The sequence below is a fragment of the Babylonia areolata genome, chromosome 19 (genome assembly GCF_041734735.1).
Source record: "Babylonia areolata isolate BAREFJ2019XMU chromosome 19, ASM4173473v1, whole genome shotgun sequence".
NCBI classification, from domain to species: domain Eukaryota; kingdom Metazoa; phylum Mollusca; class Gastropoda; order Neogastropoda; family Buccinidae; genus Babylonia; species Babylonia areolata.
Genome location: NC_134894.1, coordinates 20,754,739 through 20,768,263, shown reverse-complemented (window position 1 = coordinate 20,768,263; position 13,525 = coordinate 20,754,739). Strand labels below are relative to the sequence as shown.

Genomic DNA, 13,525 nt, shown 5'->3' with positions numbered 1-13,525 from the left:
GTAAAAAGCGATGTGTGCAGCCAGTGTGATAAACATTACTTTGTTGTTGTTGTCTCGTTCGTCATTCATCAGATGGATTCCCCCGTCTCCTCGACGAAGGCGGCAGTACGTCGCAGGTCCTCCAGTCCTCCGTAGAGCTTCAGGCGGTTGTGGCCTGTCCTGAGCCTGAAGATGGCTACCTGCTCTCGACGAGTCAGCAGGTAGTACGGGTCTGCTCTGTTGTGGCGTGGATGCTGCTGCTTCCACTTGTTCTGCAGCTTGGCCTTAATGATGGTCCTGGATTCAGAGTAGCTGGTAGACCTGTCCGTCTGCTCTTTCGTAGTGCCTTCCTTTGCCAGGAAGTCATCAGTCTCGTGTAAACATTACTCATATACACGGGTGAGCAAACCCCACACTTCCGTTATGTAAATAGTAAAAACAACTACCGTTCATACATCACTGAATAACTGTAATATTGTTAACTGAAAAATCGATTTTTTCAAACGCATTTTTCAAGCTGTTCATGATGCACGTGTGCCTGAAACAGCCGTCGGTGTGTTCAATGTGAGGCCAGTGGTAGACAGTATACCTCTTGGAAAATGTAGGCAAAACCATCTTTCATTTTAAAGAAAATCTTATGAAAACATACACGCTTTTAAAAAAAGTGGTCTTTTACTTGTTGTGAAGTGTGTACTTTAGAAACTATCGTATTCGATTCCCCGAATCGTCAAGACATAGCATCATCGATCAGTTGGGGATGGAATATATATATATATATATATATATATATATATATATATATATATATATATATATATATATATATACGTCAGGAAAAATCACTTTTCATTTAAAGAAAATCTTATGAAAACATACACGTTTTTAAAAACGTGGTCCTTTACTTGCTGCGAAGTGTGTACTTTAGAATCTATCGAATTCGATTCCCCGAATGGTCAAGACATAGCATCATTGATCAGTTGGGAATGGAATATATATATATATATATATATATATATATATATATATATATATATATATATATGTGTGTGTGTGTGTGTGTGTGTGTGTGTGTGTGTGTGTGTGTGTGAGGCAAAGGTGACGGAAAGTAGTGACCCGGCCTGGTCAAGCCTGACGTCCACTCCCCACTCACCCACAGAACATTGACCAGGACACAACACGCACAAGAGAAGTCACGCCGTTCAGCAAAGACTGGCTGTTGACCACTGGCTGGTGGTCAAGTGCTCGGGAGAAGCGCGTGAGAAGGGTTGGTAAATAACTGGAGACGTAGAGACGGTAGAAGGGTGGGGTGGAGGGAGGAGGTGGAGGGTGGGGAGGGGGTGAGGGTGAGGGAGAGTGGAGGGGTATCTGGAGAAAAAGATAAGGTGAGAGGGAGAAAGATATATCTCTTTCTTACTCTGTGTGTGTGTGTGTGTGTGTGTGTGTGTGTGTGTGTGTGTGTGTGTGTGAGTATTTACACGTAGATGTACACATTTACAAACGGAAGGGAGACAAAACATCCTGCGATAACCACCGTGGAATCTCTCTTCTCTGCATCGCCGGCAAGATCTTCGCCCGCATCATTCTGAACTGACTGGTTGACCATGTCTCCAACACAGTCATCCCTGAAGCACAGTGCGGCTTCCGCTCAGGCAGGCGAACATGTGACATGGTGTTTGCTGTACGCCAGATGCAAGAGAAGTGCCGTGAGCAGAACAAGGAGCTCCACATGGTCTTTGTAGACCTGACTAAGGCCTTTGACACGTGAACCGCCATGGTCTGTGGAAGATCCTCCTAAAATTCGGCTGCCCAGATAGCCTAATCCAGCTGATTGCGTCTTTCCACGATGGCATACAAGCGAGAGTACAGGAAAATACTGACATGTCGGATCCGTTCCCTGTGGTAAATGGAGTGACGCAGGGCTGCGTCTTGGCACTCACACTGTTCTCCATTCTCTTCTCTTCTCCATTCTCTTCTCTGCCATGCTGATTGACGCCTTCCAAGACTGTGACCGGGGCATCTACATTCAGTTTCGCAAAGATGGCAAACTTTTCAACTTGCGGCGACTCCATGCCAGGTCCAGGGTGTTTGAGGCACTGATGAGAGAGTTCCTCTTCGCTGATGACTGTGCGCTTGCTGCACACACCCATGAGGACATACAGTTCATTAGGACTCACCATCAGCCTCAGCAAGACCGAGTCCACGTACCAACCGGCTAGCTCACAGAACGCCAGTGCCTACCCCCCACCTGCAATCAAGATCAATGACACAGAGATCAAGTCAGTCGACAAGTTTTGCTACCTGGGCAGCACCCTATGCAGCAACGGAGCCCTTGATGCAGAAGTGACGCTGCGCATCGCCAAGGCCAGCTCCGCCTTTGGCAGACTCAACAACAGGCTGTGGAACAACAAAGGCATCAGGCTCAGCACCAAGATGAAAACCTACAGAACTGTTGTGCTGACAACCTTGTTGTACTGCTGTGAAACATGGACGACATATCGCCGTCACATCCAACAACTTGAGCAGTTTCACCAGAGATGCCTACGAAAGATCCTCGGCATAAAGTGGCAAGACGGGGTCTCCAACCTCCAGGTCCCAGAGAGGAGCGGCCTGCCCAGCATCGAAAGCCTGCTGATCCAGTGCCAGCTACGCTGGACAGGACACGTTGTCCGCATGACAGACAGCAGGATCCCGAAGATGGTTTTGTATGGCCAGCTGAAGGAAGGTCACCGTGAACTTGGAAGACCCCGCAAGTGCTTCAAGGACACCTTGAAGACAAACCTCAAAGCCTGTGACACAGACATCGCTTCCTGGGAAACTGACCTGACCGCTGTCGCTGGAGGATGCTGTGCTCTAGTGGCATAAAGACGTTTGGAAACAAGAGAATGCTGGCCGTTAAGGAAAAGCGTGAGCGAAGGAAGCAGGGCTCAACTTCTGGAGACGTTTTCCCTTGCAACACCTGTGGGAAGTGCTGCACATCCAGAATCGGCCTCTTCTCCCATATGAGGACACACACCGACAGATAAGCCTGCCTGCCTACTCATCCGTCGGACCGACGGGAGACTCCATCACACACACACACGCACACACACACTATCTATCTATATAGCGACACACACACACACACACACACACACACACACACACACACACACACACACACACACAATCTGCAAATATATGACAACAGGAACAACAATGACAGCAGCAACAACAAAGGAACATCGTCATATAATTTCATTTTCTGATGTGGACATGCTTTGTACAAGGAAAAATATATTTTCCATTGAACAATATTGCGCACGGTCAGAAACTCACACACACACACACACACACACACACACACACACACACACACACACACACACACACACACACACACAAAGGCATGCACACTCGAGATCTAAAAAAATATACTTACCGTGTTGTATCTATAAAGAATCCACTTAGGAAATGCCTTTTCTACTTGGTTTGTTTCGCGTTCGCGGGCTGCAAATCGCTATGTAAACTCCTAAATATGAGTGGACATTTACCTATGTGACCAATTTTACCCCTTCATACAGCTGACCATACTCCGTTTTCAGGGGTAAGTCAAGTATGTTCTTGTTTCCATTACTACTGGAAGGCTAGTTTTGATCACGGGATCTTTTAACGTGAGTATTTGATCTTCTGCATAAGTATACACACAAAGGAGGTTCAAGCACTAAAGGGTCTACATTTCTGTGGACCTGGGAGATTGGACAAAATTCCACCTTGAACTCGCCAGACGTAGCAAGCGACATGGATTCGAACTCGGGACCATCCGACTGAAAGCCCAACGCTTAAACCACTCGGATGTTACGCCAGTCAGCGTGATACCACTGACAGGGCCAAAGAGATGAGAGAGGAGGTGAAAGAAGGGGCTAAAGCAACAACATCGACAACAGAAAAAAACCTTCAAAAAGCTCTGTTTACATATATGATCTGAGGATAATCTCCAGTTAAGATAAAAAGACTCCTCCGGGGAATACGAAGACACAGGAGCCTGTGATAAATGGCTATAAACAACAACAACTAATGGCGTTGGAGGAGATTTCACTTCAGATAATAATTGATTATAAAACAAAATAAAAAAAAGGCCATATAACACAGAACAGATATTTCTCTTCGGTTCTGCCGGCCCAACTGACAGGGCAGGATATTAAAGGCCGCGACACGCAGAGATACTCGTTATGGATTCTCTTTTATTGATGTACCTGTATAATTGTACCCAACCACAACGAAGGAACGCAAACTGAAATGGCATGAGCACGTATCGCGATCAGCAGGGCTTGCCAAGACAAAACCTGCAAGGCATAGTGCAAGGTAAGAGGAGAAGGGGAAGGAGAAGGAGAAGGAGAGGCAGACCGAGAAAAAGACATGGGAGGACAATACTCCACAATGGACAGGTCCGAGACTGAGCGACGCTCTGGGAGAGTCGAGAAAGAGGGAGAGACGATGAAAACTGGTTGCCTCCGCAGTCGAAGACTATGGGATAGAAGAAGGTTGATTGATTGAATCTTTCATGGGTAAAGAATTAAGCACAGTAAAGGCCTTTTTACAATTCCGCCCATTTAACGACACAAAACATAAAAATAAAGAATGATACAAATCATAGAAATAAATAAAATGAAATAAAATAATAAGAACGACGAATAAGAGAAATCATGGGGGCAGATTGCGAGAAATCGTGGGCTTACAAGCTGCCTAACCTACGCTTTGGGACGCCTTGAGAGCCTATGAAAACGCTGCAGCAATGAAAGAGATGGGGGTCGTGGGGAAAACGAAAAACGAAAATTTCCCTGGTGAACAGAAAAAACACACAAATATTGCCGAAATAAAATTTGTAATAAAACGACAACGATAAAAGCTGAATATTCAGTCCCCATGAAATCCGGTTAGACATTGCTATCAGAGGTAAAGAAATGAATAGACAGTAAATCGAAAACGAAAATTTCCCCAGAGTGAACAGAAAACCAAACATTGAAAAGAATCAGATTTGTATTGAAAAGAAACGAATATAAACTCCACACAGAAAACAACGAGATTCACTCGGACACTTCTTGCTATGTGAAACAATGTTTTCAGAGTGGTGGTTATCTTTCTGCCCTGTTCTATCATCGTAAGTTGATACTGCGAAACCATTATAGTGCCTCGTATTTCACCATTACAATCCTCACAATAATGTTTCATACATTCACCCTTTCTGTCTTTTTTTGTCAGTTGTATCTGCATTCATGAAAGGTATGAAAAAACAAAACAAAAAAGATGACTGAGTCCATGAAACCTACAAATGGAGAAACACTGTAAAAATGGATTGTGAAATATGAATCTGGTGAGTGTCGATGTTTCTAATCATAAGTCCTTCTTCAGTGGAAATGACAGTGGAGGTAAAGGTGGGGCCTAAGAAAAGTTACGAATATTACCCAGCAGAAAAAAACCAAAGATGCACAAAGATGTGAGTACTAGTAGATCAGGTCATGAACATTCAGAGAAAAGGGCCACGGGAGGTCCAGAGAAGACAAAAGGTCAAGAGTGGGTTGAACTGAAATCCGTACAGTAAAGTACATTTTGTAAAAAAATAATAATAAAAAGACCATCATTGATCATCATCTCAGCTGTAGAACGTCTCTGTGTTGACACACACAACAGTATGTGCGTGTAATATAAAAACAAACAAACAAACAAAAACATCTAAAGATCTAAACCAAGCTCGCGTTAATATTTAACACCAGAGACGCATTTTTTAACACACAGACTGGGAACAAAATGTTCTGAAGCAACTCTATGAACCTGACAAGAAGAACAGAATATACATGACATCAAAACCGAACTCGCATTCAATATTAAGCACCAGAGACGCATCAACCCAAAGCGAAGACTGGGGACAAAATGATCAACAGCGCGGAAAACGTTATCAGAGCCCAGGTGACAGTCCCTGAAGCAGTGAGTGAAGAAGCGGGTGTCAGTTCCCAGTGTTCCAGTGACCGCAGCCTGTCCCGACACGAGCGACACCTCACACGTGACGGCCAGCTGATTGCCACACAGACCCGGAACCCCCCTCCTTGAGCGGAGAAATCAGGGGACGCCATCCGAGGACACCACTCCCCGGAGCGGAGGCTGGCAGGGTGTCACAGATAAAAGACGAATCCAACCTGTCAGCTGAGTTATCGCGGACCCAGTTCACGTGACAATGTTCTTTGGGAACGGCGCCGGCAATTCGGATAAAAGACAACTTCCCGTTGTCAAAAGAGGCAGGGTGGGGGGGGGGTAGTGGGGATGGAGGTGTTTATCTCAGCACTCTTGTTAATTAGCTTGCCACACGGTTGATTTCCCACGTGTGACCGCCATGGGGCCTGCTTGTCAGATGTTGCAGGCCTGGTGATTTTATTTTCTTTAATTTTCTCGTCGCACTGATGGTGACAATGGGAGGATGTGTTAATTCTGAAATCAGTTGTAACAACAACAACAGAGAAACAGAACCCCATCAACCGCCATGGCCAAGTGGTTTGCATTGTGGACTGACGTTTGGGAGGACGTGGGTTTGAACCCCATCAGAGATGGGATTTTTTTCCCCAGCTTATGGCCGGCTTCTAACCACAGTTGAGTGTGCTGTTAGCTCAAATGGGAAGACTGGGACCACATACTCGAGAGTCATCTACTTCACGGATGCGTCTGTGGGAGTGTTGCTCAAATGTTGATCCCCACAGCAGCATCTTCATCACCACCATCATTATTCACCATCATCGAAATATAGAAAACAAAATTTACCCACCATCCTTTGCACACACACACACACACACACACACACACACAAAACCCACAAAAGAAAGAGAACCGTCATTGGATGATCTGTCACTCATTTGCCTATCGTTGCCACAATGAAACAGCAAAATGTAACCAATGGCAAGTTGTATAAACGTGTTCCATATATGCTTTTCTGAATTCTTGCGTTTTTGTCTTGTCTGCCATTTTGTTGCCATTATCCTTGTAAAATTTTGAATTCAAAAGAAAAGACTGAAAGTAGAAAAGTAAAGTGAAAGTTGCGAAGAAAGCAAAAGACTAAAAACAATCTGCACTGTTCTTCTTGGTACAGCTTCCCGGGCAATGTACCATTGGGATCTCTTCGCCAGGGTTCACTTGTCAGCCCGCGTCTGTGGAACTCGGAAGCCGAGTACTAAGCGAGACAGCCTGAAGATGACTGGATCGGTCAAAGAAATTGATATAATAATCACGAGATTGCTTTTAGTACTCATGTTGAGTTTAGTGCACCAAGGTCGATTTTACATCTAAGGGAGTGATTCTAATATAACGCGATTGGTTTTAATTGATTAAAGTACCCTAGAAATTGTTTTCAATCAAATCAAACTGACGTTACGACTCTGGAATTGATTTTAGTACCCGAAAAACAAACTGTTCTTCTTGATATTCCTTTTAGAACCACGAAATGTTATTTTGACTCTTGTTGATTTTTTTTATGACCTAAAAATGGTTTTAATATTACGGGATTAATTCAATTCATCTCAGATTGATTCAGTCCCATAAGATTGAATTTGGTTCCCTTGAATCTGTTTTCGTATCCTGGGATTTATTTATGGTTTGTAGCATTATTCGGTATTCCCTCTTCTGGTCAACATACCCTGCTGGAGCCTAGAAATCTCCCACACATTTGTTTTCTTACTTTGAATTCTCGCCCATCATCTATTTGCACATGCCTTAGCGTGTTTTGTGGGTCAGTAAAGACCCATTTCAGTCCACGGCAATACAGCCAGCATCCTAGCTGTGCATTACTCAGCAGGGCAAAAGAGACCCATTTTGATGGGCGCAACAGCTGAGCGGTTAAAGCCTTAGACTTTCAATCTCAGGGTCCTAGGTTCGAATTCCTGTCCCCGCACCTGGTGGCTTAAGAGCGAAGATACATAAGCGAGTGCAGAAAATGGGTCTTATTCGACCGCGAATTTTCACCAAATATATTTTTTTTTCCAAAGAACCTGGTTTTTAATTTTGTGTTCTAGTTCAATTGTTGAAAATAAAGCAGTCTCAGTTCGTTCTATTCATTGCCAAGGAAGACTTTGTCAATATTCTGAAATTCCTAGCACCTTACTTCATACCAAAAAGGATCATGACATTTAAAAGACGTCTCTGGATGTTTGAACATACTGTTTGACACAAGATACACGGTGCATAGGTTAGGTTCTCTGTGTGGAGATGTCTGGTAGATACAGTGTATTACCGTCAGCAGAGGTCACGGAGTTAATGTCGAAACCCATCTCAGGTGATATGATATAGATACTTATACTGCTCCTATCCTCGGTCGAAGACCAAGCTCAAAGCGCTTCACAAACAAGTAGTTATTTGCACAACAGGCAGCCTACCTGGGTTAAGCCGACTGACAGCTGCCATTGAGGGCTCATCATTCGTTTCATGTGTCATTCAATAAGGTTTGTCATGTGCACATATAAAGACATGTAACATTTTGTGTGTATGACCATTTTCTTTATTTACTCCGCCATGTAGGCACCATACTCCGATATGGGGGGGTGTCCACGCTGGGTATGTCCTTGTTTCCGTAACCAACCGAACGCTGTCGTGGATAACAGGGCATTGACGTGCGTATTTGATCTTCTGCGTGCAGGCAGGGTTCAGGCACAAGGAGGTCTGCACATAATCATGTTGACCTGGGAGATCGTAAAGAATCTCCACGTTTTACCCACCAGGCGCCATTACGAATATGCGAATTCGGGACCCTCAGACTGAAAGGCCAGTGCTTTAACCACCTGGCTATTGCGCAAGTCATGCCGACAGGGATACCGATCACAGGATAGGCAGGGGTCAAGCTCATCATTGACAACATTCAGAACGACAACACTGCTCAGATGGGCACAGCGAGAAATGCCCATTTTTCTATGTTGGGGTGTCTGTGGGATTTGAACTCAACACATGGACTGCCAGCTCTGTGCTCTACCGACAGTAGAGAACACTCTTCGTACATCAGTAGAAAGCTTGGTAATATCAGCATTTATTCCCCTCTACTCCTCTGTGTGACTGACGGAGTGAACGTCCACGCCTTGTTGTGAAAACCACTCATTCCGCCTTGAGTCGAAACACTGTGGATGTTACCCAGAGCGTTGTTTCGTCCCTAACTCAGGCCATTATGACATCAGGTCTAATGAAAGTGGGTGGCTGTCTATGAATTACATAATTAATGAACTATCAACAACTCCTCCCCGCGCTCCCCCTATCAGACGTAAACTTTAAGGTCGGTCTGGTGTGATCTACCACTGTGACAGAGAGGGGGTGGAAGAGGGAGAGAGAGGGTACGTGAGACAGAGGGGGCTGGGGGTGGGGGGGGGGCAGGAGACAAGGGGAGAGAGAGAGAGGGGGGGTTGAGAGAGAGAGAGAGAGGTAGGGAGAGAGGGAGAGAGAGAGAGAGGGAGAGAGAGAGAGAGAGAGAGGGAGAGAGAGAGAGAGAGAGAGAGACAGACAGACAGACAGACAGAATGAATGACAGAGGTAGAGAGAAAGAGACAGACAGATAAATAGATAAATATCTAGACAGATAGGCAATATCCACAAGTTCAAGACGGACTGAGCAGTGTTCACAACAAGACGTGGATATTCACTCCGCCAGTCATATAGAGGATTGCAGGAGACGAAATGTGGATATTGTGGATAGATAGACAGAAAGAGAGAGCAAGAGACAGCGAGAGCAAGAGAGAGAGAGGGAGAGAGTGTGTGTGCGAGTGGGAGACAGCGAGAGAGAGGGAGGACAGTGAGAGAGAGGAAGAGAGTGAAAAAGAGAGAAAGAGACAGAGAAAGAGAGTGAAAGACAGAGACAGAGACAAAGGAAGACAGAGAGAAACAAGTGTATACAGCACTGAACTAAACAAGGGTGGATATCCACTTGCCCAAGCAACGGAAGGTGAAACAGATTATACACCAATCGAAAAAAACCCCCACAAAAACAAACAGAAAAATAAAAACAACAACAACAACAAAACACCGTTTAACCTGTGCAGTGCTTACATGCTTCTGAATAAAAAAGAGAACAGCTGTAGCAGAGTCTGTCAGATATGGGACTTCTGATCCAGTGTTCGCCAGTGATCACGGTTCGAGGCCCCGTTTGGGCATGGTGTTGTGACCGTTGGAAAGGAAAGGCACTTAATTTTCCTCCTCCCAATTTCGGCAATATCCACATTAATTTCTTCCCCTCCACTCCTCTTCTGTGTGACTGGCGGAGTGAGCGTCCACCGTCTTGTTATGAACACTAGTTTAAACGTCTTGAGGGGAAAAAATACGGATATTATTGTCCGATTTTGTTCACTCCACCCACATGTGGGTGGATGGGGTACCCGACTACAGGATGGGGAGGGGTGAGTGAGGGGGCGACTTGAAGCGGTGGAAGGAGTCCAAGACCTAGTGAAAATGAATTAACAAGACACAGTGAAAACGAAGTCACTGCCCATATGGCTGAGAAAGGCTGTGCGACCTTTTGCCTTTAACTATACTTATTAATTAACAATGAATCAGAGCATACATATAATATTATCCACATGTGAGCAGAATGATATGGAAACATAAAAATACATAAAGAAAAAAAAAACTCACACAAAACAAACCTAACTAAAGTACAAAAAGGAAGAAGAAAATACCTGGGGAAAGGAAATAAAACAGAAGAAAGAAAAAGAGGACAAAGAATGATTTATTTGAGAGGGACAGTCTGGTAAAATTAAAAAACCAAACCCAGTCGCTCTGTGGTTTTCATTTATGAAAGCAGAACATAGAATGAAAGAAAAAGAAGAGAGAAAAAACAGGAGAGAAAGAAAGAGTAAACAAGAAAGACACACACACACACACACACACACACACATGTATATACATATATACAGAGAGAGAGAGAGAGAGAGAGAGAGAGAGAGAGAGAGAGAGAGAGGTCCAGACAAAAATATGTTACTGAAGGAAAAACATATTTGGTATTCCCACTCTTCCAGCCTCTATTTCCTATGGCAACAACAACACTACCACTATTACTACAGATGATAATGATAATGACGATAATAATGATAATAATAATTGATAATATCCAACCTATGTATAATCCAGCTGCTTGGCTGTTTCTGTCAGTCTGTTTATCCATGATTTTTTTTGTTTTTTTCTTTCTAAGCGTCCGTTAAGTTGTTGTAAAATGTTGACCTATCAAAATAGAATTAAAAAGAAAGAAAGAAACAAAAACAAAACAAAACCAAAAAAACAACCGAAATAATAAGAAGAAGAAGGAGGAGGATGAGGATGAGGATGAGGATGATGATAAGAAAGATGATGAAAGAGAGAGAAAGAGAGAGAGAGAGAGAGAGAGAGAGAGAGAGAGAGAGAGAGAGAAGGGACAGAGAGACAGAGATACAGTGACAGAGAGCGATGCTAAATCCACGTACATACATACCTACACATTCATCACTCACATAAAAAACCCCAAAACCCAACTCACCCAGTCGATGTCTGGACAGGACGGCAGCTGGAGACGTCATAACCAGTGCAAGACGGGCACACGAGATTACCACCACCGACACCAGGTAAAGCCTCCTGTCCATGACTCGCCGAAGTTTGCACGCCGAAACTGACCCCACGACCACAGTGAAAGTGAAAAATGAATGCAACAGTCACAGTCGTCGTCGTCGTCTTCGTCGTTGTCAAAAAGGTCAGCCGCTTCTCTTGATCAAATCACGCGAGAGCAAGCAATCTTTTTTCGAGACCGCCAGAAATCACTGCTGAGCACTCAAGGTGACTGAGTTTTCTCGAAATGAAGTCTCAAAAGTGATCACGTCGCAGTCAGTCCTCGAACAGTCTGGTCTTTTTTTCCCGCTCACCTCGAAATGGTAGCTATATGTCGAAGTTTTGGCTTAAAAAATCTTTAGAAATACTTCTGGTATGCTTGTTGATCTATGCTTGTTTTCTGGTGTCTTGCCAAGTATCAGTGACACCGGTTGTCAGCTTTTGTCGTTTAAAGGGATAACTTTGATGACCTGAACGTATGTTAGGACTTCGTTCGACTGAAGGGCTTGAAAAAAGAAGCCCCTGGAAAGCGCTGAAGTAACTAGAGAAGTGACAACTAGACTGCGATTATCTGGAAGTGACGGCGTTGAGAAGAGACATTGCCCTAGCAGCTGGGAGGGAAAAAGGAGAAGGAGGCGAAGCCTGCAGGAGCTCAAGGGTACCTGACGTGTGAACTGCACGTGCCCTTCATTCATTTATGCTCTTCATCACTCACGCCCACTTGTCCGGTGTCATCAATCAGAAATTCCCCCTCTCCTCTTTAGACCTACCCCAGGAATTTTTCAATATTTTTTGGTTTAATCTTTGCAAGGACGTATTATGTTTTAGTCAAGAACATTTAGTGAAATATTCAATATTTTTTGGTTTGTTTGACTTTTTTTTTTCAAGAACGTGCACAAATGGAAAGCGCCTTAGCAGAATTATTTATGTTGGACTTCTGATTAAGTGTTCACCGGTGATTAGGGTTGAAAGCCCCATTTCGGCGATGTATTTTGTTCCTGGGAAAGCCCCCCCGCTCTTTATTTCTCCATCAAAGTGTGAATGGGTACCTGACTTTTTTCTGGGCAGGTCAGAACGGCGGAAGGAGAGGATTGGCCCCCGTCTTCCTATGCCTATCTGAATTTACTGTTCAGGTTGCCGTAAAAAGCCATGGGACATTCACTTGAAATGTCACTGTCACCATAATCTGAGGGGGTTCTTTGTAGTGGGACAGGGCCCATTTGTCTTTCAATACAGCTCAAAGAAATAAAAAAAAGACGGTGTTCAGTAAGAAAACTGTCTTGACTGGCGCTCCTTCTCCAATGCCACGAAAGAACGTTTTACTTTTTGGGTACCATTTGAGGCATGCATCCTACTCAGCTTCAGAAGAAAAACAAACACACAAACAACCCCCCGCCACTCCCCCCAAAATAAAACAAAAACAAAAAAACACACACCAAAAAAACAACAACAACAAAAAACAAAACAAACCAACAACAAAAAAAAACAGCAACCAATCAACCAACCACACCACCATTGTCACATTTTTCCATATTTTACTGCGCGCGCGCACACACACACACACTGAAGTGCGCGCGCACACACAAACACACAATTTCTGTCTGTCAGTCTCATTCTCTCTCTCCCCTCCACCTCTCTCTCTCTCTGTTACTCATTGTTCAACTTACAGTACAAAGAAGTTTTTTTGTGGATTGCAACTTTGTCAGGACACACCCAGAGATGAAGCTAGCTCCACCTCCCACCTGCCCCTTGGTCTCGAAGACCAAACAATAGAACACGTTCTTTAGTCCTGTCTCCCCTCTTGAAGGGGCTCAGAGACATCGTATGGCCGACACCAACCCTTCCATACCCCAAGCTCCATGGCTTCAGATAGGACTTGGAGAGGACGACGCCATTCATCAGACTGGCTGGACTGACACTGTAAAGGCGAACAAGATGAAGAAGATCACACGTCCATCAGCGATGGAGGATCCTGGGAAGA

At 44.3% G+C, this 13,525-nt stretch overlaps 1 protein-coding gene across 2 annotated transcripts in view; it reads right to left on the bottom strand.

Moving 5' to 3' along the window:
- Nucleotides 1-12,185, bottom strand: part of LOC143294098 (uncharacterized) — a 34,232-nt gene extending 22,047 nt beyond the window's left edge. For both annotated transcript variants that reach the window (XM_076605528.1, XM_076605529.1), the window contains exon 1: nucleotides 11,480-12,185. In XM_076605528.1, coding sequence (XP_076461643.1) covers nucleotides 11,480-11,582 — 103 coding nt within the window. In that variant the 5' untranslated portion in view covers nucleotides 11,583-12,185. The remainder of the gene's footprint in view (nucleotides 1-11,479) is intronic.
- Between the last annotated feature and the right edge of the window lie 1,340 nt (nucleotides 12,186-13,525).